Source organism: Stomoxys calcitrans, chromosome 2 (assembly GCF_963082655.1).
Source record: "Stomoxys calcitrans chromosome 2, idStoCalc2.1, whole genome shotgun sequence".
In the NCBI taxonomy this organism is placed as follows: domain Eukaryota; kingdom Metazoa; phylum Arthropoda; class Insecta; order Diptera; family Muscidae; genus Stomoxys; species Stomoxys calcitrans.
This window is the reverse complement of record NC_081553.1, coordinates 144403596-144425971: the sequence shown is the minus strand read 5'-3', so window position 1 is coordinate 144425971 and position 22376 is coordinate 144403596. Positions and strand designations below refer to the sequence as shown.

At 37.4% G+C, this 22376-nt stretch overlaps 1 protein-coding gene across 2 annotated transcripts in view; it reads left to right on the top strand.

Annotated features, from left to right (window-relative positions):
* Positions 1-3477: 3477 nt before the first annotated feature.
* Positions 3478-22376, top strand: part of LOC106091373 (contactin) — a 30685-nt gene continuing 11786 nt past the window's right edge. The window contains exons 1-7 of one of the 2 annotated variants that reach the window (XM_059362385.1): positions 3478-3623; positions 9731-10133; positions 17565-18476; positions 18545-19422; positions 19478-20282; positions 20354-20520; positions 20581-21940. In XM_059362385.1, coding sequence (XP_059218368.1) covers positions 17645-18476; positions 18545-19422; positions 19478-20282; positions 20354-20520; positions 20581-21940 — 4042 coding nt within the window. In that variant the 5' untranslated portion in view covers positions 3478-3623; positions 9731-10133; positions 17565-17644. The remainder of the gene's footprint in view (positions 3624-9730; positions 10134-17564; positions 18477-18544; positions 19423-19477; positions 20283-20353; positions 20521-20580; positions 21941-22376) is intronic. The other variant, XM_013257875.2, reaches the window with a different exon arrangement.

Genomic DNA, 22376 nt, shown 5'->3' with positions numbered 1-22376 from the left:
CTTTTGACAAAAACATAAAGAAATCAATTGTTTTTGTTGTCCGACGAATGAAAGCATCCCCAAATTAAATTGTTTTCACAAATTTATGATTTAACCACCTTTCTCACAACTTTAACAATTTTTGTGAATAAAAAATAAGATTTGCTCACGTTTTTAGGTTTTCTCATATGAAAATAACATACAGGTGTGATAGCAAAAGTAATGAGTCGAATGTGAATCGACAATTTTGACAAACAATTCAAATTACACGTGGATACAAAAAGTGGCCTGTCATAAGACATACATATACCGTGTAATAACGGCTTTACTGGGGAACGTGTATCAGCAAGTGTCATCCTGCAGAGTCTTATTAATTTCGAGAATACCAAACTCAGACATGGCTTGAAATACCTTGAACGTATAGGCCTGTCGAAAGCGGCTTTGTAGTCAACAAAGAGATGGTAGGTGTTGATTTGTCCCTCTCGGGTCTTTTCCAGGATTTGGCGCGGTGTGAATATTTGATCTAGGGTGGATTTACCAGGTCTAAAGTCGCATTGATAGGGCCCAATAATCTCATTGATTTTAAGGAAGGTACTTTATCAATTTTTCATAAGTGAAAATGAAAGTTTTTCGCGGGTTTTCTTTGAAACACTACAAAAATCTCAATGATAACATAATACTTTTTTAAAATGTTTTTCAAAAGTAATGAGGGAATGTCCTACTGAATGAAATCAGCTGGGACCGAATTACCGCATACGTGATCGAGTACGCTTTTGTATCGAATGAGATTTCGTCACATATCTAATGGATGTATTACCGCACTCGAAAGCTGTCGTATCGAACTTTTTCAAATGGCTACCGATTATTTTTTGCATCAGAGTTAATTTAAACATATGTAGTCTGCAAGACAAATTTACCCAGGTAGTGTACAACAAACATCTGAGTACAATTTTTTCTCGCTGAGTACACTATATGTCAACGAGTTTTTATAACGTTTAGTTGTTTGTGTGCTTTATAGTTAAGAACCACAGCACACCCAAGCAAAGAAAAACGGCGCCAACTAGTAACATACTCAAAATCAGAGTTGCAGTAATCACTGATTTTGACAGTAAGTGCACTCGATTTTTCGTTGTTGGCCAACTGATCCTACCTGTTAAATTTGTCTTGATAGTTTGTAACAAAACAACACTAAAGAAAATTAACGCCGGGTATATGTTAATTTTCATTTATGTATTTGTAAAAATATGAATTTATTGAAATTTTTGGACACAAATGTGAATTTACAAATAAAAAATGCATGTTTACATAGCTATTGTTGTGCTTGTCTGATTCTGAAAAGGACAATAACTTTGTGCGTGTTCGCAGAGAAATAATAGATAAAAGCGATCCAATGTCATTGCCGAAAAAAAGCGTACAAAAAATAATCTAAATAAAACATATTATTAATACCAAATGCTTGTTATTTAGATTTACCGGGTAGCTGACAAACGGCCACATTTTTTTGATGTGAAAATATTTTTTATTGATTCAAAGTACGAAAGTATGTGGAAATATTTTTGATTCCTTTCACTTTTGCGCGATATGACCACATGTTCCATTATCTTTTGTTCTGAGTCGTCAAAGAGCATGAATGTGTTATGCCAGTATCTTGGCCTATTCCTATACAATGTATTCCTTCAGCGCATCCATAGGGCATATATTTTGTAGTCCATACCTTGCTCTCAAAAGTGGCCAAAATAAAAAAGTCCGTGGAATTAGCATTTGGCAAATTGGACAGCCACTCTGTGGACCCAATGAATTTTTGACATTCTTGGTTTACACGTGCTAATGCACGGTGCCGAGTCTTGTTGTGACGGTGCCGAATCTTGTTGGTACGACCATGGTCTGCGACCGAAATATTTACTTATCCACGGCTCCAAAACAGCGACCAACATTATTTAACGATAATAAATTGCACTACTTTGATTGATTTCGGCTATAATTCAAAGGGCTCATGTCTACCGCGGTACGACCAAAGCTACAATTGGCCGTTTCTTACATTTCTCCCAGATTTGGTATGATTTGTCCTTTAGATGTTGCCTTCCTTTGGCTACAATTTGGAATTTTTTTGCCAAATTCGGGTGGCCATGAATTGAGTCATTTCAACCTTTTGTAGCCCATTTATTTTGCATAATTTATTTGTAAATACGAAAAAGTGTATTTATTTATTTCATAGTATAATTACACGCAAAAATTTACATTTTAACTTTTATTATTTTTTATTATTATTTAATTATTTATATCAAGTAACAATTCTAGTCAATTGATCCAGAGCTCACGAGTACATTTCGATTTGCTCTCGTTAACGAATGCCATAATCTCGAATGCCGATTGTGCTTTTTACAGCTTATTCTCGATTATGCTCTCGTTAACGAATGCCATTAAAAAAAATTTGCTAAAAGCGAATACAGTACAAACCATGACATAATTACCAAGTAGTGTACCGTAAACAGCTACAATTTACAATTTTTTCTCCTAAGTACACTATCTGCCAACGAGTTTTGGTTGTGTGTGTGTATTATGGTTAAGAACCATAACACATAAAAAACGAAAAATGGCGCAAACTAGTAACATACCCAAAATCAGAGTTGCACTAAAGCTGAGTAACATCGGCAAAACGCTGGAGAAAAATTGGTAAAAAAAATAATACTTTGTTTAAAGAGGGGAAAATTGCAAAAAGAAATGTTAGTGGCAACGCTTGACATCATGATTGCCATCATTTTTGTTCTTTTGGTTTCAATGGTTGGTTTTTAGATAAAAAACATCTTTTGACAAAACATAAATGTCAAATTCCGCGGAACAATTAAAGATTTCCGCGACTATTCCGAAAGCTGAATAGAATACCAACCCTAATCACTGATTTTGACAGATATTGCACTCAATTTTTTTTTTGTTGGGCAAATGCCACTGCCTTTAAATGAATATATCTTGGCTTCTCGTGACAGGTATTAGCACCACACAGATCGGACCACAAAGCGCCAGCCTTTGTGGTGTTCACAGCTATTCCATGCCGGGATAGCCGTGTGTAAACGGCAATCGATAGACACGAATTATAGAAAAAATCATATGATTTTGAGCCCTGACTGATGTTTATGTGTGCATGTGACGTATACACCCTTATTTTTCACCAAACTATTACAATGACCACGCCATATGATGTGCCATGTAAAGATCCCATTAGTGCAAAATTGACATGAATAGTTATCGATATCATTGGATTACAGGTAGTAATCAGCGGTTAATTGTGATTTGTATTTTATTGTACTGAAATAAAACACAGCAAATATAACTTGGTGTAAATTGTACCGATTTAAGTATCTAAATCTTTATCAAAAGTTACAAAATAAAGAGTAAATTTTTTTTACAGAAAATTCGACCCCAAATTTTGCTCCGAATCCCCATGTAGTCCCTATTTTCGAAAATAAATTCACGATAATGGCAACACTGTTGCATGTCATAAATAAAAGTTGGTCACTGGTGGACGGAGTTGTTGTGGTTTTGTGTAGTGAGATTTTCAGTGTTTTGATAGTTGTAAATTTTGTTTTAAACGATACTGTGGCGGTTTCTAATTGAAAATTAATAAACATTGGTTTATATTTTTTGTGGTATGTTTTTGCAAAGAAAATATAATTCGAAAAATTTAGTTACCGAAACATTTTGGTTGACGAATCTTCAATATAAAACAAGGTGTGGTTTTTATAAGACGGGCTTAAGAGCAGGTGATGGGTCAGAAACGAAGTTGTTGGAAAAGCCTTTCACAGAAATAAAAATATTTATTTTCATAATGACTATTGATTACTACTAATTTAATTGAAATCATTCAAATCTATGCGATACTTGTTGTGACTATGAACCACACCTAAAGCAAGCAATTAAAAAATAATACAATGGGATTTTAATTAAATGTAAATATGTTCGAAACCATCTGAGCTTCGTGCTTGTGTGGTAGTGAATATGAAAGATACGTAATTAGAATTCTCTTTTAAAAGTATAGATAGAGATAGTTGAAGAGTATTTGAATGAATAAACGTAAGCATGTTTCATATTCCATTACATATCTCCCATTTTAATCATTATAAACTATTCGATTTTATATTATATTAAGTACTTCACGGTATATCACATACCAACTAAACTGATGGCACTAGAAAATAAATTAAACAAATGTAAAAAAAAATTAGATAATTTAATTGCATAAAAAATATCGTGCCAAGTGTAAAACACGAATGAAATACGGGATTCGTGAGCGAAACCCAATCACGATATCGGGAGTCAATCCCATGGCAGCCGATTGCACGTACCGGATTGACCCGACGAAGTCCTTCATAGGCAGCGGCTGCCGCCTCAGTGTACAACACGCTGCTACAACAACAACAACATGATATCGTGCGTGGTCGTGGTTAAATAGAGGCTCCGTTATCTTAAATCAGTGATGGGCACACAATCGCTATTGAAAAGACCAAATTGTGTTTGTGTGAGTATCACCAGACATCGACTAAATGAATAGCTTCGAAAATGAGTCAGCCGAACGAAGCAACACGAAGTTGTCTACACTGTACGTGTGCCCTCGCGCATAAGCCTAAGCCAATGATCGGATTGTTGTGTGCTCTAAATATGTACATGTCAGGAATTCCGTGCTATTCACAACATTCTTAATTTTAATTTAGTCTGTAAATCTAAAGTACTACACAAAATGCTCGTTTTTATACCCTCCACCATAGGATGGGGGTATACAAATTTCTTTTTGTAACTCCTCGAAATATTCGTCTAAGACCCCATAAAGTGTATATATTCTTGATCGTCATGACATTTTAAGTAGATCTAGCCATGTCCGTTCGTCTGTCTGTCGAAAGCACGCCAACTTTCGAAGGAGTAAAGCTAGCTGCTTGAAATTTTGCACAAATACTTCTTATTAGTGTAGGTCGGTTGGGTTTGTAAATGGGTCATATTGTTTCATGTTTTGATATAGCTGCCTTGTATCTTGACTTCTTGAGCCACAAAAAGGCGCAATTCTAATCCGATATGGTTGAAATTTTGCATGTGGTGTTTTGTTATGGTTTCCAACAACTGTGATAAGTATGGTTGAAATCGGTTCCAAACCTGATAAAGCTGTCATATAAACCGACCTGGGATCTTGACTTCTTGAGCCTCTTAAGTGCTCAATTATTATCTGATTTGACTGCACGGCGTATGTCGTTATGAGTTCCACCAACTGTGCTAAGTATTGTTCAAATCGGTCCATAACCTGATATAGCCGCCATATAAACATCTTTGTTGTATTTGATTTGTTCAATGTACAAATGAACAAGTCTGATTAGAATCAAGCTACATAAAATGCCTTTCACTTCAATAAATTAACACAGATTTAGAAAACAAAAAAAAACTATAATTTTCAACTTTTTTGCCTTTTAGGGCAAAGATCATAAAATTTCACTTTTTTTTCATTCATTCATTTTTATTAACCAAACATCGCTCAACCGGGCTTTACATTGATAGACTGAAAATTTTTAATGTTTTTATAATACAAAAATCAATATTAAAATCTAATATAATACTATCACGAAAATAAATAACTAACAAATTTATTGAATGTAAAAAAAATTTTTAAAAACAAAAATAGTAACATAGTATAACGCACAATCATCCGTTCAAACACCAAGAAAAAGCAGCAAATGTGAGATATCATCGGTGATGAAAACGAATTCAATTGAGTTGCCCAAAAGATCATCCAAGTAATTGTTTCGCAAAGTATTCGTCGTCTCGTACGGTCAACGACGACCGTAAACAAACTGTAGTATGCTATGAAAACACTTTTGAAGCCTAAGCAGATCAGTCCTATTGGATCCGGAATATAACTCAGTACCATACACTATATGAGGCATCAGCAACAAATGAGCCAGCATATATTTTCACATAACATTCAAATTGTAGAGCTTTTTAACTATAAAGTTTAGTTTGGAGCAGATATATGCAATCACAAAGCCCAACGAGGTGACAACATTGTCTTGAACAATAATATTTCGATATTGATGACGAGCTATTGAATACCACGCATTTTATTTTACCAATGTTAATTGCTAAGTTATTTGACCGTGTCCATTGACAAACTCGCCCAATATCTTAATCAAGGTTCGAGATGCAACTTTCTAACGTACCAGAGTCAGCTGTACCTAACAACTGAAAATCATCGGCATATATTGCTAAGTCTGCATGTTGTACACAAGAACGAACATCATTAACATAGAGCATAAACAAAACAGGTCCCAAGACAGAAACTTGGGGTACACCAGTAGAAATAGAATTATCTTTAGAAACACGATCATGGCAGACTACATACTGCGAGCGATTTGACAAAAATGACATAAGAAGTCTACAAGAGGTATGTGACAAATTGAAATTGTTAAAGAGTTTTAAAAAAAGAATGTCATGGTCAATAGAATCGAAAGCTTTGCTGAGGTCAAGTGCGGCAAGAATACAGGGATTGCCTTTATCAACAGCACGTCTGATCTCATCAGTAAGTTTGACCATAAGAGATGTGGTACTGTGGTGTTTTCTAAAACCCTATTGACAAGGGTCAATCAATGAAAAAAGATTAAGATGATCCATAAGTTGGTCCCTTATTATTATTTCAAATGTCTTCGATAATGCTGGTAGAATGGAGATTGGACGATAATCAGAACAACTTTGACCGGTTGTCTTTTTTCCATAGGGGAGTAACTCTAGCTAATTTCCATGCAACAGGAAAGACTTTCGTCATTAGGATAGTATTAAAAAATGTAGTATATGCTGTAGAATAAAAGGTAAGATTACCTTAATAAATCGAATAGGTATATCATCGGTTCCCAAAGCATTCGACTTAATTCAAAATATTACGCATTGTAATTCGTCCGGAAATATATTTCTAAAGTTAAGGGTGTTGTTACGGCTTTCAGAGTAAGTATTTTTAATTTGGCTAAAATCAGGTACGTAGTTAGAAGTAGAAGAAGTAAAATAATTATTCAACAAACTAGGATCTATATCACAGTTGCTATCACATATAACTGAAAAAAGACTACCGGTAGAACGTATTTTAGACCACAATTCACCCGAATCCAGCAAAAATACGTCATACGAGCGTTTAACCCTTCTTATAGTATTACGAGCCATAGCCTTGTATCTCTTATACCGCAAATCATTACTGGCAGAGGGTTCTTCAATAGAAGCGCGGTATGCCAAATGCCTGTTAAGGATAGCTAGCCGCAAATCATTATTATTGTACCATTCTGCCATATCTATTTTTTTCGTTTTCTCAGGAACATGCCTGTTAAACCAAAGATAGAGTTTTTCATTTAAAACTGGAAGATGTAAGTTCGTATCATTAGTACAGTAAATTGACGAAAAGTCAGTAAGCAACAATATCGTTTACCAAACTTTCTATATTGACAGAGCCGTAATCACGAAAAGATTTGAAAAAAGTATTAATGCTGGTAGGCAGCCGATATAGCAAAATCATGAATGCATGTTTAGAATTAAGTGCAGGAAAGTTGAACTGGCTGCTCTGAATCACGGAGTCGGTGCAACTAACAAGAGTGTAATCAATAAGAGATAGAGGGTTTCGAACTAAGTCGTAGTGCGTAGGAATGTTGTTGTGGAGAACGGATATTCTCACCGATGCAATTAGCCGCCATCCATAGATTATTAATGAGGCTAAAATAACGTTTAACATATTAAAAAAATCATATCAAAAATAGCTGACTAAAAATTAATTTCAGTAAATTAAGACCAAAATCTAGATAATACTTGTCGAATTATTGGACTCTTGTTCAATAACCTCCCTCCCTACCTTATCTACATAATTATATGAAAAGAGTTTTGTAACAATCACGCAACAAAATACAAGTTTAAAAAAGTTTACCTGGTATACTACCCACCCAACCAAAACTTAAAAGTTAATTAATAATTTGTTTACATGACAGCATGAGGAGTGCCAAATCTCGGTGTAGAGGAAATAGCAATAGTTTGCGCAATGTTTCTACGGCTCAACCGTCGCCTTGTTAAATTTTCATCTCCACTTTCTCCAGCCAGAGAGGAAATTTGCTTTAAATTGCAAAACGACTTAGAGCCGTTTTTATGAGTAATATTAGCAGCAGGGATAGATACAATAAGACGAAAGCTTTTAATTTTTTCTTCTGTAGGTCCCGACAGATATTTTTGGCCTTAATTACAGCTGGGGGAAGATGTTCATTCAAATACAACCGGGACTCGATATCAGTTGGGAGTATTTGATTCAAATTTAATTTTTTTAGCAAAATATTTCTTCATCACTTCATCCCTTTTGATGGCAGAACAGAATTTGATTAGCAGTGTTTTCTTGTTCTTCCCCAGCCAAAAATAACTACTCAGGTCTTCAATTCTCAAGTTGACGCCAACCGCTTTTGAAATGTTTTGAGCCATGGCGATTGGTTCATCATTAGGAGGAAGACAATATACAAGAATATCATTACCGCACTGTTGATGTCTTATTTTATAGTTTTCCCGTTCAATGGCATCCAGACGAGCATTCACAGTTTTTTGATGTTCCATGGTAGATGCTTTTTCCTTGTCAAGAGAATCTTCAATGGAGGCGAGACTAGCATCAATTTCGTTCTTAATTGATGACATGCTGGCATCGATTTGCACTTTGATGTTTTGCGTTTCAATCAAATTGTCTAATTTTTTAGTTAACTTATCAAGAGCTTTCCAAATTTGCTCTTCATCAGGAACGAAGCTGAAAGCGGTGCAATGTTAGCATCTCCATTTAATAGTTTTATTTTTGGCCAAAAGATTAAAAGCCGCTGTAGTTACCTGCGAACATTTATCTTTATGAAACTAATTGTGTTGCATATGTAACATAAAACACCGCCGGTTGATTTTGTAACATTTTCATTGCACGATGGGCAAACAGTTGTTGTTGCAGGTGCCATGTTTACAAATTGCACGAACGAAAGCGTATAAACAGAAAAGGAAAACACACCAAACAGCAAAACCTCGCAGGAGCCAAATTATAAATCAAATATTACAGTTGATACGTGCGAAAGTATAAAAACTCGATTATTTACGTAAAGCAGATACCAATTTGGTCCGAATCAATTATAATTGTGTTTAAGAAAACTTATAGTTATATTAAAATGAGACGCGTTTCGTCTTTGGTTAGAAGACTTTTCAACCATATTAGGTGTAATGGCTTCAAGGGCTGTGGCTTCGTATGTTATATTTGAGTATTATTTATTGCGAAAACGCCTCTATGATACAAATACCACATTAACCACGCTCGACAACTCTGTCTATTGGCTGTACTTTTCCCAATGCATGTGTTTTCGTGTAATAACAGAATTTTTCCTGCGACAATTACACGACTTCCATGCTACACGTGATTCTGTGCGTCTGTTGGAAATTGTATTGATGGTTTCGAACCCTAGACAACGGCACCGGCTCTCGCTGTTGCTCCGTGTAATGACAGAAACGAGAGAGTACGAACATTCAAGTTTGATTACTAATGAAGTGATTCGAACTGAATGTGCGGTTCGAGCAAATACAAAAGCAATCACTCTCCATTCATCAACCAAAACAAGAGCATCAACATAAATCGAGTGTTCTTGAAAATTTTGATAATCGCTTCATTATCAAACAGGTTGTAAATTTTCGTTTGTGCCAACTAATTAAACAAAAATTTGTCTTTTCATTGTTGTTGTAGCCACATTTTCATGTGGAGGTGGCGATCCTGATCAAGCTCCTGTGTGAGCAAGCTCGTTCGGGTCCAAAGGACCGATCGTCGCGGGAACAACGTGGCCATTGGTTATTTAAAGGCGCCAATAACCCGCCTTGTCATATCGAGCATAATAGGACCTCAGTTTTTGTGCAAGAGCCGGTGCCACCCGGCCTCTCACTGAGACTCTCCGTTCGATACCGCTGATTATTCACGACTGCCGTTGCAGCTACTACATATGGAGCATTCCACTATCCGCAACCTGTGGACGCCCGGTAGCTCGCAGCTAAACTTATCGTGACAGCAATGAACACCACACAAATTGGACCTTAATGTTCCAGTCTGAGTGGTGCTTACAGCTTTCCCGTGTCGTATCTTTTCATTGAGAGAGGTATGTATTAACTTGAAAAAAAATATTTTTGTGAACTGTGCTTATGTTAGAGGTAAAAATAGATGTAAAAGTAGATTATACCAAAACTGCAAAAAAGAAAAAAACAAATTATGAATTCCATAGACAGAAAATTAATATGTTGTCTTGTGATTATTTTGCGGTATGAATCATCGGCGACCAGCTGCAACTTTACAAGATATTGCATTTTTTTGGGAATAATGTCGGTGCTTAGACGAGAAGTTTATATAATATGGTGCAAGCCAAATTGAGCGGGGGCACTATAATATTGTTTGTATTATACGCCAAATTTTCTTTAATTTGAGTACCATCATTGGACCGTACTTCTTCAAAGATGATGCGAATCGTAACGTTATCTGTGAATGGTGAGCGCTATCTTGAGACGATATTCAATTTCTTTTTTCCCAAAATGCAAGAGGTTGTCTTGCATGACATGTGGTTTCAACGAGATGGTGCCACATACCACGCAGCACGCGTAATAATGGACTTATTGAGAGGGGAACATTTTATTTCACGTTCGGGACCGGTCAATTGGCCGCTTAGATCGTGCGATTTAACGCCTTTAGACTATTTTTTGTAGGGCTATGTTAAAGCTCATGTCCATACTGACAAGCCCGCTTCAATTGACGTATTGGAAGACAACATTAAAGCATTTATTCGTGACATACCGGCCGAAATATTGGAAGTCTTATCCCAAAATCGGACTAACCGGATGGACCATTTGAGGCACAGTTACGGCCAACATTTGCATGAAATAATCTTCAAACATTAAATTATATGGACCGCACTATCGATTCAAATTAAGATTTCATGTATTTTTCTGAATTTTGTGTGTGTGTGTGTGCGTTTTTTTTTTTTTTTTTTTGAAAAAAACAATTCCGAAAACGAAAGTGCCCCGTGATTCATCTGATTACTGACCTATAGCTATTCTTCCGGTTTTGTCCAAGGTAATGGAACACTTGATGAAGAATGATATCCTCGAATCTAGGAAGGTTAGGATATCTGATAATCAGTATGCCTTTCGACAGGGATATAATACGACTTCGTTGCTTTTAGAGATGATGGATTCTATTAGAGAGACACTTAATGGGAATGGCTTGTGTACGCCTATATCTCTTGACATATCGAAAGTGTCTGCTAGGCTATTTAAGTGGAAGAACTCTATTTGGCTTTTAATGGCACCTACTCATCATTGCTTTCGCTACATGCGGGCGTGGCTCAGGGCTCGGCTCTTGGGCCATTATTGTTCATTCATTTTATATATTGATGACCTCCGCCGTTGTATCGATTTCAGGTCGTGTGAACAACTCCTTTATGCTGATAATGTTTTTCTACTATTTTCCTCCAACCGCAGTTCGATTTTGTTGTTAGAAAATATCATAAACAGCACATTGAACGTTGGAAACATGATAATACTTTGACGGTTAACACATCCAAGTCTGAGACAATCATGTTTGGGTTCCGGGTCAGCACAGCCTAAATCTGAATATAAATATCGCCATTGCAAACAGTAGCATAACCTTTGTTGATAGGACGAAATGCTTAGGTCTTCTTAATAATTCCAAATTTACATTAAGATCACATATTGACGCGGTTTCTTGTAGAGTATGGAGTTCATTAAGAAGGATTTATTCAGCTGGAATTTTTATACCTCTTTCCGTTAGGCGTACTATAGCACATAGTGTTCTAATGTCGCAGGTTTTGTAATTTTGTATTTTCAGCTACAATTGAGGAAAATGTTACCACAATTAGCCGAATAGTGAAGAATATAGTGCGTTTTGTTAATAACGCTCGTCGTCGTGATCATGTTTCGGAGTATGTGAGGGACTTCCTTGGATGCTCTTTTCCCGACTCTGTATAGATAAGTTTATTGCGTGTCTTCTATAAAACTATCAAGACTGGCACACCTACTACCCTAGTTAGAAGATTTGTTTTCAGTAGATCGACGCGGAAACCATAAATATTGATTCCAAGAATCCGAAATATGATCTACACGAGATCGTTTCTTGTAAGGATTGCTAGGTGTTGAAATATTTTGCCTTTAGCATTGCGTATATTTTCGCTCATATTGAAAATGTATGTGCATTATGGTTGGGGAACCAAGAAAACATTTTTTTTTTTGCTAGATATGTTTGAATTTACATTCATCTTTATAATTATTGATGATGATATTTAAATTAAGATAAATTGATATTTTTATGCGTATATTAGTTACAAAATAGTATAGTATCTTGGCCGTGATGCTTTTGTACTATTGGTTAAATAAATAACCAAAAAATTGCATATAGCTCTTCTAAAAATCACCCTTTATTTTCCCCGTAAACTGCACTTCAACCTTTTTCCCAATATGCATATTCGAATATATAATAATAGGAGTGTGCTTATTTAAAAAACAAAATGTAATTTTTTACATAAATTAATTTTTTATCAAAAATATTTGCGTAAGATTAATTATTTATCTATTTTCCAATTTGTTAAACAATAATTTTTCAACGACTTTGGCACATCTTTGATGCAGGGAGTGTCAACAAGTTCGTTGCATCTCTTTGCAGGGTCATCCTGCGATAATTTAAAACGGATTTTGTGCCAGGCATTACGCACTGAATTCTATTATTTCCATTATTTCTGTGTTGTGATAACAACTTTCCGTCTTCATCCAACAATTTGATGCTTCTAGAGTGGTCTGGTGGACAGATAAATAGGTCAATTGTGTCGTGTTGTTGTTGTTGAAGCCACATTTTTATGTGGGTGTGTCGATCCGCGTCAAGCTACTGCAGGCGAGCAAGCTCCTTCCGGTCCAAAGCAACGATCGCCGCGGCAACATGTTGTCCATTGGTTAAAAGGCGTCATTAACTCGCCTTGTCAGGCATTCAGTATTTGTGCAAAAGCCGGTGCCGCCCGACCTCTCACTGAGACTCCGCTCGATACCGCTGATTGTCCACGACTGCCGTTGCAGCTACTCCATATAGAGCATTACACTGTGGGCGCACCTGGTAGCTCGCAGCTAAGCTTCTCACGATAGCAATGAACACCACAAAAATCGGAGCTCAATGTTCCGGCCTGTGTGGTGCTCACAGCTATCCCGTGCCGGGAATTGGACACGTTCTACTTGTTGGCGTTTTCCCTTGCCAAAAGGATTTAAGGTGGTTGAATCTACCGGGTCGTTCTTGGGCAGAATACATTAGTTTTTAGTATAGAGGTCTGCTTCTCCTTCATCGTCATAAATGCTGTGGTGGTCAGCATTAGACGCCGCTTTATATTAAATCCTACTTTTATGGAGTTAGAACTTGAAGATCTAATCGACATTTCAGGGCGGCGGCCGCTTTTCTTGGTGGTGGGGGCGGCTGCTACTCCTGAGGAGTAAATGCTGCCAAATGTGGCGCCACGTATTTTCGAAAAATTCCCCACGAATATTCCATTAAGTAAGAGGTAAAAAACTTCTTGCATATCATTGAGTGCCACCCGATTCTATTTTAAGCTAAATGATAAGGGACCACCCTTTAGTATCCGACTTCGGACGGAGTGCCACTTAGCCACAACCCTTTTACACATATTTTGAAATCTATGTATATTCATATACCAATTCTAGAATGCTCGTATTTTGTCAATAAAACTGAAAAACTTATGCAAATCTTCTATGGTGGGTACATGACATATTTATACCGGGAGAACCTAACAAAATTTCTACTTGATTTTAATGAAAAAGTGAAAAATAATTTCCGTAAGTAAGAGCTGGTACCATTTTTTTTTTTATAAAATAATTAAATTCAAAATTTTTTATCCTAGCTTCTATCCTATTTATCGTCTCATTCACCCTTTTATTTCAATTCAGAATAGCTACTTTTTTCCTTGGGAGATATTTTCCTTTTTCGAAGTTTGTTTAGAATAAAGGCAAAGGGAGTAGGGAATAAACTCCCAGGGAATTGTTATTCAGAATAGGACTGTGTGAGTTTTTTCCCCTGTACCTTATACCTAATTCTAAACAAACTTCGAAAACGTGTATAATTCCCAGGGAAAAAGTTTTTTTTTTTTTTTCTAAAATCTTAAAACGCAGAACCAGTCGTCAGACTAGCAATTGAGGAAGAAACTCATAAATCAGATAAATGTGGTTTTTCCGATTCAGGCAGTGACATTGTCAATGAAATAGACATCGCCGTCGAATCGATAGATGAGGACAGCTAAATCGGGCGAAAGTCCAGGATGCTAAAAGGGATAGAACAGTCATTCCAGGCACTATTACGGAAGCTGGGAAGAGAATCAGATCTCCGGAAGATCATAACATTGCTAAGACGCTGAAGAAGAAAAAGAGCTCCCCGCTTTCGCGTACTCTGGCAAGATCCACCCCTCTCGGATACTCCAGACAGTGTCCTGCCGAGGGATACAAAGTCGGAACAGGAACAAAGGACTTCCTAAGTATAAAAAAATCGTATACTACTTCATAAAATAATAAACGAAAGAAGTCCAGAATATCTCTACCAAAAGCTACAGTTTGGAAGAACAAACCGAAGAATATTAATAGTCCAGCCTCGATATCGCCTATTAATATCAGAATGACAATTTTTTGTAAATGCAATTCTTTTGTGGAAGTCTCTGCCCCCAACAATACAATTCCTAGGTAATGCAAACAACTTTAAACATTCCTTAACTAAATATTTCCAAAGAATAATAAATCAAATCAATCAAAAGCCTTGAGGACTTTCAAACCATTTAAGTCACCCGGACCTAATGGAATATTTCCGGCGTTACTACAGAAAGAGACAGACTATCTGACGCCTCATCTGGCCAATATTTTCACAGCGTGCCCAGGACTTGCATATACATAGAAAACCTGGCAGGAGGCAAGGGTGGTGTTTATACCCAAGCCCGGCAATATTAATATTCTTCTTGGTCAATGCCAACCGCCAATATATTCCGCCGAGGCAAAACGCAGCGTAAAGATGTCCCCTCTGTACTCGCAGCTCATCATTTGTATGGATGGACCCTCTACAGAGTTCCACACATATTCGAAAATCCGATCGTTAACCAGATACTCCACTTGGGACCGATGATCTGGTGGAATCTACCGGATGCACTGCCGATATTGATGACTGCATAAGTCAGGTCATCTCTGTTGTGCTTTCTTGCCACTCTGCGTAAGATGCGGCTCCTTGCCATTCTCAGCGGCCATCTTCCCCTTCCGTGTTTGCTGTGGCCTCAGTTTGGAAGTCACAGTCATCTAAGAGGACTCAGGGGCCGTGCGCGATTCCTTCGTTCCTGTTCCGACTTTGTTTACCTCCGCAGGACACTGTCTGGAGTCTCCATTGCGGGATGTCTGGCTTGATTTTCCCAGAATACTTGAAAGCGGGGAGCTCTTTTTCTTCTTCAGCTTTTTAGCAGTGTTATGCTCTTCTGGAGACCTGATTCTTTTTCCAGCTTTCGTAGAAGTGCTTGGAATGTCAGTTCCGCCCGATTGCGCTGCCGGTACATACTCCTCTGTCTCCTACGTCGTGCACCGGATCGCTTTCTTCTGCCGTCATCCCGATGCCCTCATGTCTCGATTCGGCTGCGATGACTGTTTCATTGACATCGTCGCTGTCTGAATCCGAGTCAAAAATACCACCTTTACTTAAAGGCTGGGGACGAACTGACGTCTGAAAGTCTGACGCTTTAAGCATTACTCTCGATTACAGGTGCCAAGGCACCCACACCTATAGGAGGGGAGGACAACACGCTACGGTCTGACGCCACCATCGGAGATGTTGAGTCTTTGGAGTCCATTTCTAGCCTTCTCCAAAAGGCTTTAAAATTTTTTCGTAATAGGTAGTACCTATTCCAAGATACGGATATATTTTTTTATCTTTGAGGAGCGAAAAAAAACACGTCCGCTCCACTCAACGGCTACAATAATATTGATTGTAGCAAAATCATTGAGAACAGAAGTGGCCCCAAGATAGAACCTTGAGGGACACCTCTGTTGAATGCTAAGAGCGCGGAGCTGGCACTACCAACAACAAATGATTGCATTCTATTTCGAAGATAGTTTGATATTAGCGTAGTAGCAGTGTTGGAAAAATTAAAAAGTGCTTTAGTTTGTGGCCAAGTATATCGTGGTCAACGCAATCAAAGGTTTTGGAATGGTATATTAGTACCAGAAAGGGGGTTCATTGTCAATTTATGATTTGCTCTAAATCCTTACTTTTTCCGATGACATTCCATTCCATTTCGAAGGATACTGGCTTGTGGTAAGTATATTGTTGAAAATATATATCAAGTAAACCAGGCAAAACCAACAGCATTAGAGTTTACAGACACGAAACTTTCCTGTGTTGTTACGCAAAAGAATTCAAAACTTGAAAATTATGGATAAAGTGGTTCTGAGAGTGGACAGCAAGGTCTAAGAGGGTACTGGATTAAATATTTGCGGATGTACTGACGAAAGATTGACTTAGGTTATCCGGGTTCACATCTGTACAACAACGTGTAGATTTGCGAATACCGAATTCTCGTATGGTATTCCACTTCTTTTTAGTATTAACAGCACTTTTAAACTTGGAAGGCGACATGACCCTGAAGCATTTCCGAGCGTTCGTGACTAAAAAATACTGACACACGGGTATGGATCAGCATAGAGCCGGCCAGGACGGCCTGTATTTTCTACAATAAAAACAATTCGTCCCAACAAATGTTTTTTTATTTCTTCAAATGTCTTCAATTTTGGTTTTAAATTTGAAGTTACAGTATGCCATTAAGATTTTATTTATTTGAAATGTATACGACAATTCAGTGGGCCGATACACCACTAAAATTCCACAATTTTTTATCAGCTGGGCTATTGACACTTCCTTTTTCTTTATTATACAATTGATTTGCTTTGACAAGTTTAAGTATGTTTACATTGACCACTCAATCCGGATTTATGGCCTTTTCGTTATTTTAGTGCTCAATCCTGTTTCTTTTGCAGGTTTTACCATACAAATATAAATCCCTTTTGTGCAGGATTTATTTTTAAATCCCAAATAAACCAGATATCATTGATGAATAATCGATAAAAGTACCAAAATATGCAACTGTTTTCAAGAATTGTGTAAGGATGTGTGTGATATGCACATTCATGTCACTTAAGTACCCAAAAACGCAGTGTAAACTGACAGGGTTTGTTTTTGGATTTAGTTAAATCTAGATAATAAAAATTTCAATGTAACATGCTATTAGTGGATCAGAATTGTACCCAATTTTTTGTTGTTGGGCATCTGACCCTGTATATGATTCTACAATGTTTATCGCCATACATTTATTTTATTTTGAATTTGTTTGAATTTTTGAACTAAAAAAAAATTAATGATAACAAAACCAAAATATTTCATAAGTTTTTCCTTCTTAAATATAAACATATATTTGAAACTTATTGATCATTGCTAACTTATTTCATTTCAGTTAAATAAATTATGGATTTGTGAATAGTCGTCCTAAATGTAAATACATAAACATTTCGTCTGCAAGAGAAAAAATACACAATGACTCAAACTACAAAACATTGTAGCATTGCAATTGCTATCATCTTAATTTTGTTTATCATATTATCGCGGGCCCAATTATCATCAGATCCACAAACTTATCAACCTCGTTATAATCCTCAGTACACAAATGCTCAACAGAGCTCCTCACTATCCGGAACGACACAATATGATAATCCTCTGTTGAATTCATTACAAGATCAAAATCAGATAGGTGGTAATTCCAACTCTCCCAATTCGCAAGGCAGCTTTAACAATTATTATGATTCAAATCTTAACAGACAATTGAATTCAAATACTATTTCTGGCTCGTCAAACTATGACCCATTCAATCGTAATACTGGCCACTCTTCCAGTGGAAACAATTATGTTGACTCATATAGTGATGAGCAGAACTTTTGCCCAGAACACTGGATATCCTTCCGGCAAACTTGCTATCGTTTTATACGTTCACCAAAACGAAATTGGATGGAAGCGAAAAAGATATGCAAAGCCTACAACTCCGAATTGATAAACGTCGACAACATCGATAAACATGCATTTGTCTTGAAGCAATTAATAATGCAGAACCAGCGCCAGAGCCGTTTTTGGACTTCTGCTCGACAAACCGGTCCGAACAGCTGGGTAAATGACGACAATTCACCATTCTTAATGATAGACGATGCCTTTTCTTTCGATGAAGACCAGGCTATTGAAAATGAAGACTTGCATGATAATCGATTCTTGGTCCAACGCAATTATAACAGCGAGTTCAATCACAATCCTAATCAATATTATAACACAATCGGTGGATCGTCAAATATAAATCAAAATAACTTAAGAGGATTTGGCGGTAAGAAGGAACATTTATTGCGCTTGGAAATAGTTTAACTCTATAAAATTTCCGATTATATTTCATAGGTTCGTCCCAATTCGGAGATAATGGATTTGTGCGTGATCGCCTTGTTTATGCTTACTCAAAATTGAAAGATCGGTGGATGTTTATGCCCGCTTTTGATATTGAATTGAATTTATTTATTTGTGAATCGAAAATACTGCACAGTCCTGAAAACATCAATTTAAAATCGGACGAAAAGCGACCATACACTTACGGCATAGATGTCGGTGACATTGAGAAAATTCCACGTGGACCGTATTTTGTGAAACAGCCCAACGATACAACATTTGATACGAGCAAAAGTCGATTAATTAATGATGTAACGTTAAGTTGTTTGGCTAGAGGTTATCCTACTCCAAGTTATAGTTGGTATCGTGAAGTATATGTAAATGATACATTGGAATATAAACGAATTGATCCGCTTAAAGATGACCGTTTTACGGTGTCGGGTGGTAACTTGATAATCTATGATCCGAAACAAGCGCTTGATCAAGGTGCTTACCATTGTGTTGCAGAAAACAAATTTGGTCGTGTAAGATCGGAAAGTGCTCATTTAAATTTTGGTTTTATAATGGAATTTAATTTGAAACGTTCAGCAGAAACTGGTGAAATGAATTGGGGAAAATCAATTTTCTGTGACCCCCCACAACATTATCCTGAAGTAAAATATTACTGGTCCAGAGATAAATTTCCAAACTTTGTGGATGAAGATCATAGAGTATTTGTCTCAAATGATGGAGCATTATACTTTTCATCAATTGAAATAGTTGACAGAGCTAATTATTCATGTACGGTTCAAACCCTAGTTTCAGATACCGGACGTAATGGACCATTTTTTCCCTTGCGCGTGAAGCCGAATAGCAACTATCAAGCTCTTATATTTGCTAATTCATTTCCAAAGGTAAGGTGTCTATTGAATACAAAAATTGCAAAGTTTTTAGTTTTTCTGTTATTAGGTTTTTCCTGAAGCTCCGATCGCTGGGGACGAAATACGTCTAGAATGTATGGCTTTTGGTTACCCTATACCTTCTTATAACTGGACAAGACGTGGACAACCTTTGCAACGAAATGCGTACACAACAAATTACAATCGTGTTCTAATCATTCAAAATGCAACAACAAACGATAATGGAGAATATGCGTGCACGATAACCAATCCAAGGAAGTCTTTGGAAAAATCCATTTTTATAAACATTCAAATGAAACCGCAATTTACCATTCCACTCAAGGACAAAGTAAAGGACTATAACAGCGATGTAACATTCATATGCGAATCTTTTGCAATACCTGATGTAAACTACACCTGGTATAAAAATGCGGAACTACTAGATCCAGAAAAGGTTGACAAAGACCGTTATATAATTCAGGATAATATCTTGACAATAAGATACGTTGATCCTGATCGCGACGATGGAATGTATCAGTGTGGAGCCGCAAACCAACTCAAAACTGCTTACTCATCCGCTCAATTACGAGTATTAACAATGAAACCGTCGTTCAAAAAAAAGCCACTGGAATCAGAGATATACGCTGTGTATAATGGCAATACAACTATAGAATGTGATCCAGAGGCTGCGCCACGCCCTAAGATACAATGGAAAAAAGATGGTCAAGTAATTGGTGCCGGTGGACATCGTCGTATACTTCCTAGTGGGACATTGATCATTTCTCCAACATCAAGAGATGATGAAGGCATTTATATTTGTGTAGCTTCCAACAAAGCTGGATCTGACGAATCAAGGGCACGTCTTATTGTGCTACGTAAGTTCTTAGCGAACATTGTTTTTCTTATATTGAATTCAACGGTACATCTAATCTTTGTTCCTTTTCAGAGGAGTTGCGATTTATTCAAACGCCACCACCACGCATTACAACACAGGTACATGACTTGATATACATTCAATGTGAAGCTGGTTATGATGAACTTCTAGACGTGGCTTATGTTTGGAAACACAACGGAGACATCTTGCGCAATAACCACGATGGTACCGAACGAATCGTAAGTATTTTTTGCCCTATTATCCACACACTTTTGACTTGTGCACATTTTATTTTGTAGACTATTGATTACAATCGACTGACTGTGCACAATGTAACAATGTTAGATGGAGGAGAATATGAATGTGTCGTAAAATCATCCGTCAATGAAATATCTGCCAAAACAAATGTTGTTATAGAAGGAGCTCCTGGTGCTCCTGGCGGAGTACAAGTCATTGATATTGGAAAGACAAAAGCACTTATTGAGTGGGTAGATGGGGCTAATAATGGTCGGCAAATTCGATATTATAACATTTTGGGTCGCACGAATTGGAATCGTACTTGGGTAAACGTTTCAACACATGTACAAGCACGCGAAGTTGATCGCTACACAGGGAGACAACAAGCTGAAGTTACAAATTTGACACCATGGTCTTCGTATGAATTTAGTGTAGCCGCCGTAAACGATTTAGGAATTGGAACACCCTCAGCGCCTTCACCAATATACAGCACACATGAAGATAAGCCTTATATAGCCCCACGAAACGTCGGAGGAGGTGGAGGTAAGATTGGCGATCTTACAATCAAGTGGGATCCCTTGCTGCATGAAGAACAACACAGCCATGGCATACATTACAAAGTTTTCTGGCGATTGAAAGGAAAATATGAATGGGCCTCCGAAATAATAAACAGACTTGATCACATTGGAATGGCGGTTGTAAATATACCTTTGAATAATTATTATACTGAATATGAAGTTAAAGTACAGGCTATTAATAATATTGGCAAAGGTCCGGAAAGTGAACCTGTTACAATATATTCGGCTGAGGATATGCCACAAGTTGCACCGCAGAAACCTGTAGCAATTGCTTTCAATTCGACAGCATTTAATGTTACATGGCAGCCAATTGATATGACCAGGGAGAATATAAGAGGAAAACTGATTGGTCACAGGATAAAATATTGGAAAACAACACACCAAGAAGAAGACTCCGTGTATTACTTATCACGTACAATAAGAAACTGGGCTTTAATTGTAGGATTACAACCCGATACCTATTACTTTGTTAAGGTGATGGCCTATAATGCTGCCGGAGAAGGCCCTGAAAGTGAGCGTTTCGAAGAACGCACTTACAGAAAGGCACCACAAAAACCTCCATCATCAGTACATGTGTACGGAATCAACCCTTCAACGGTTCGAGTTGTATGGCGCTACGTCTCTCCAGAACAAGACGAAGAGCCTATTGAAGGCTACAAGGTCCGCGTATGGGAAAGCGATCAGAACATGATCACTGCAAATGACACCATTGTACCAGTAGGCCAAAAGTTAGAATCATATATACGCAATCTAACGCCAGGAAAAAGCTATAACATGAGAGTGTTAGCTTACAGTAATGGTGGTGATGGACGTATGTCCAGTCCGACGCTGCGATTTCAAATGGGTAAGTGTGCCACATGTTTATTAACTATTATTAGTGTCTTCTTTTAGTATCTGCTGTTTTTTCTTTTGTACAATTGCGAGACTATGTTTTTATTACGGAACTCCCTAAATTTAACGAATGAGTCTTAAAGATGGAAAATAATTGCCATGGCATAATTGCCAATCCCATGACAGCCGGTTGTACGCACTGGATTGACTCGATGGAATCCTTTAACGACAAGGGCTGCCGCCTCAGCTTACGTGTTTGTCCTTTCTTCGTCATGGGAGAGGCGCATCCCGGAGTGCCTTTTCGGCGATCTTCTGGTCCGTGCCGGGTTTGAAAAGAACCGCGGACCCTGGTTCTGTTCGGTTTGCCAGAACCGCCTCCATCATCGGTCGGTGGCGGTGAGGTGTATCCGGTACATGGAGTATGTATATTTCCGATCTTGCTCTGGCCT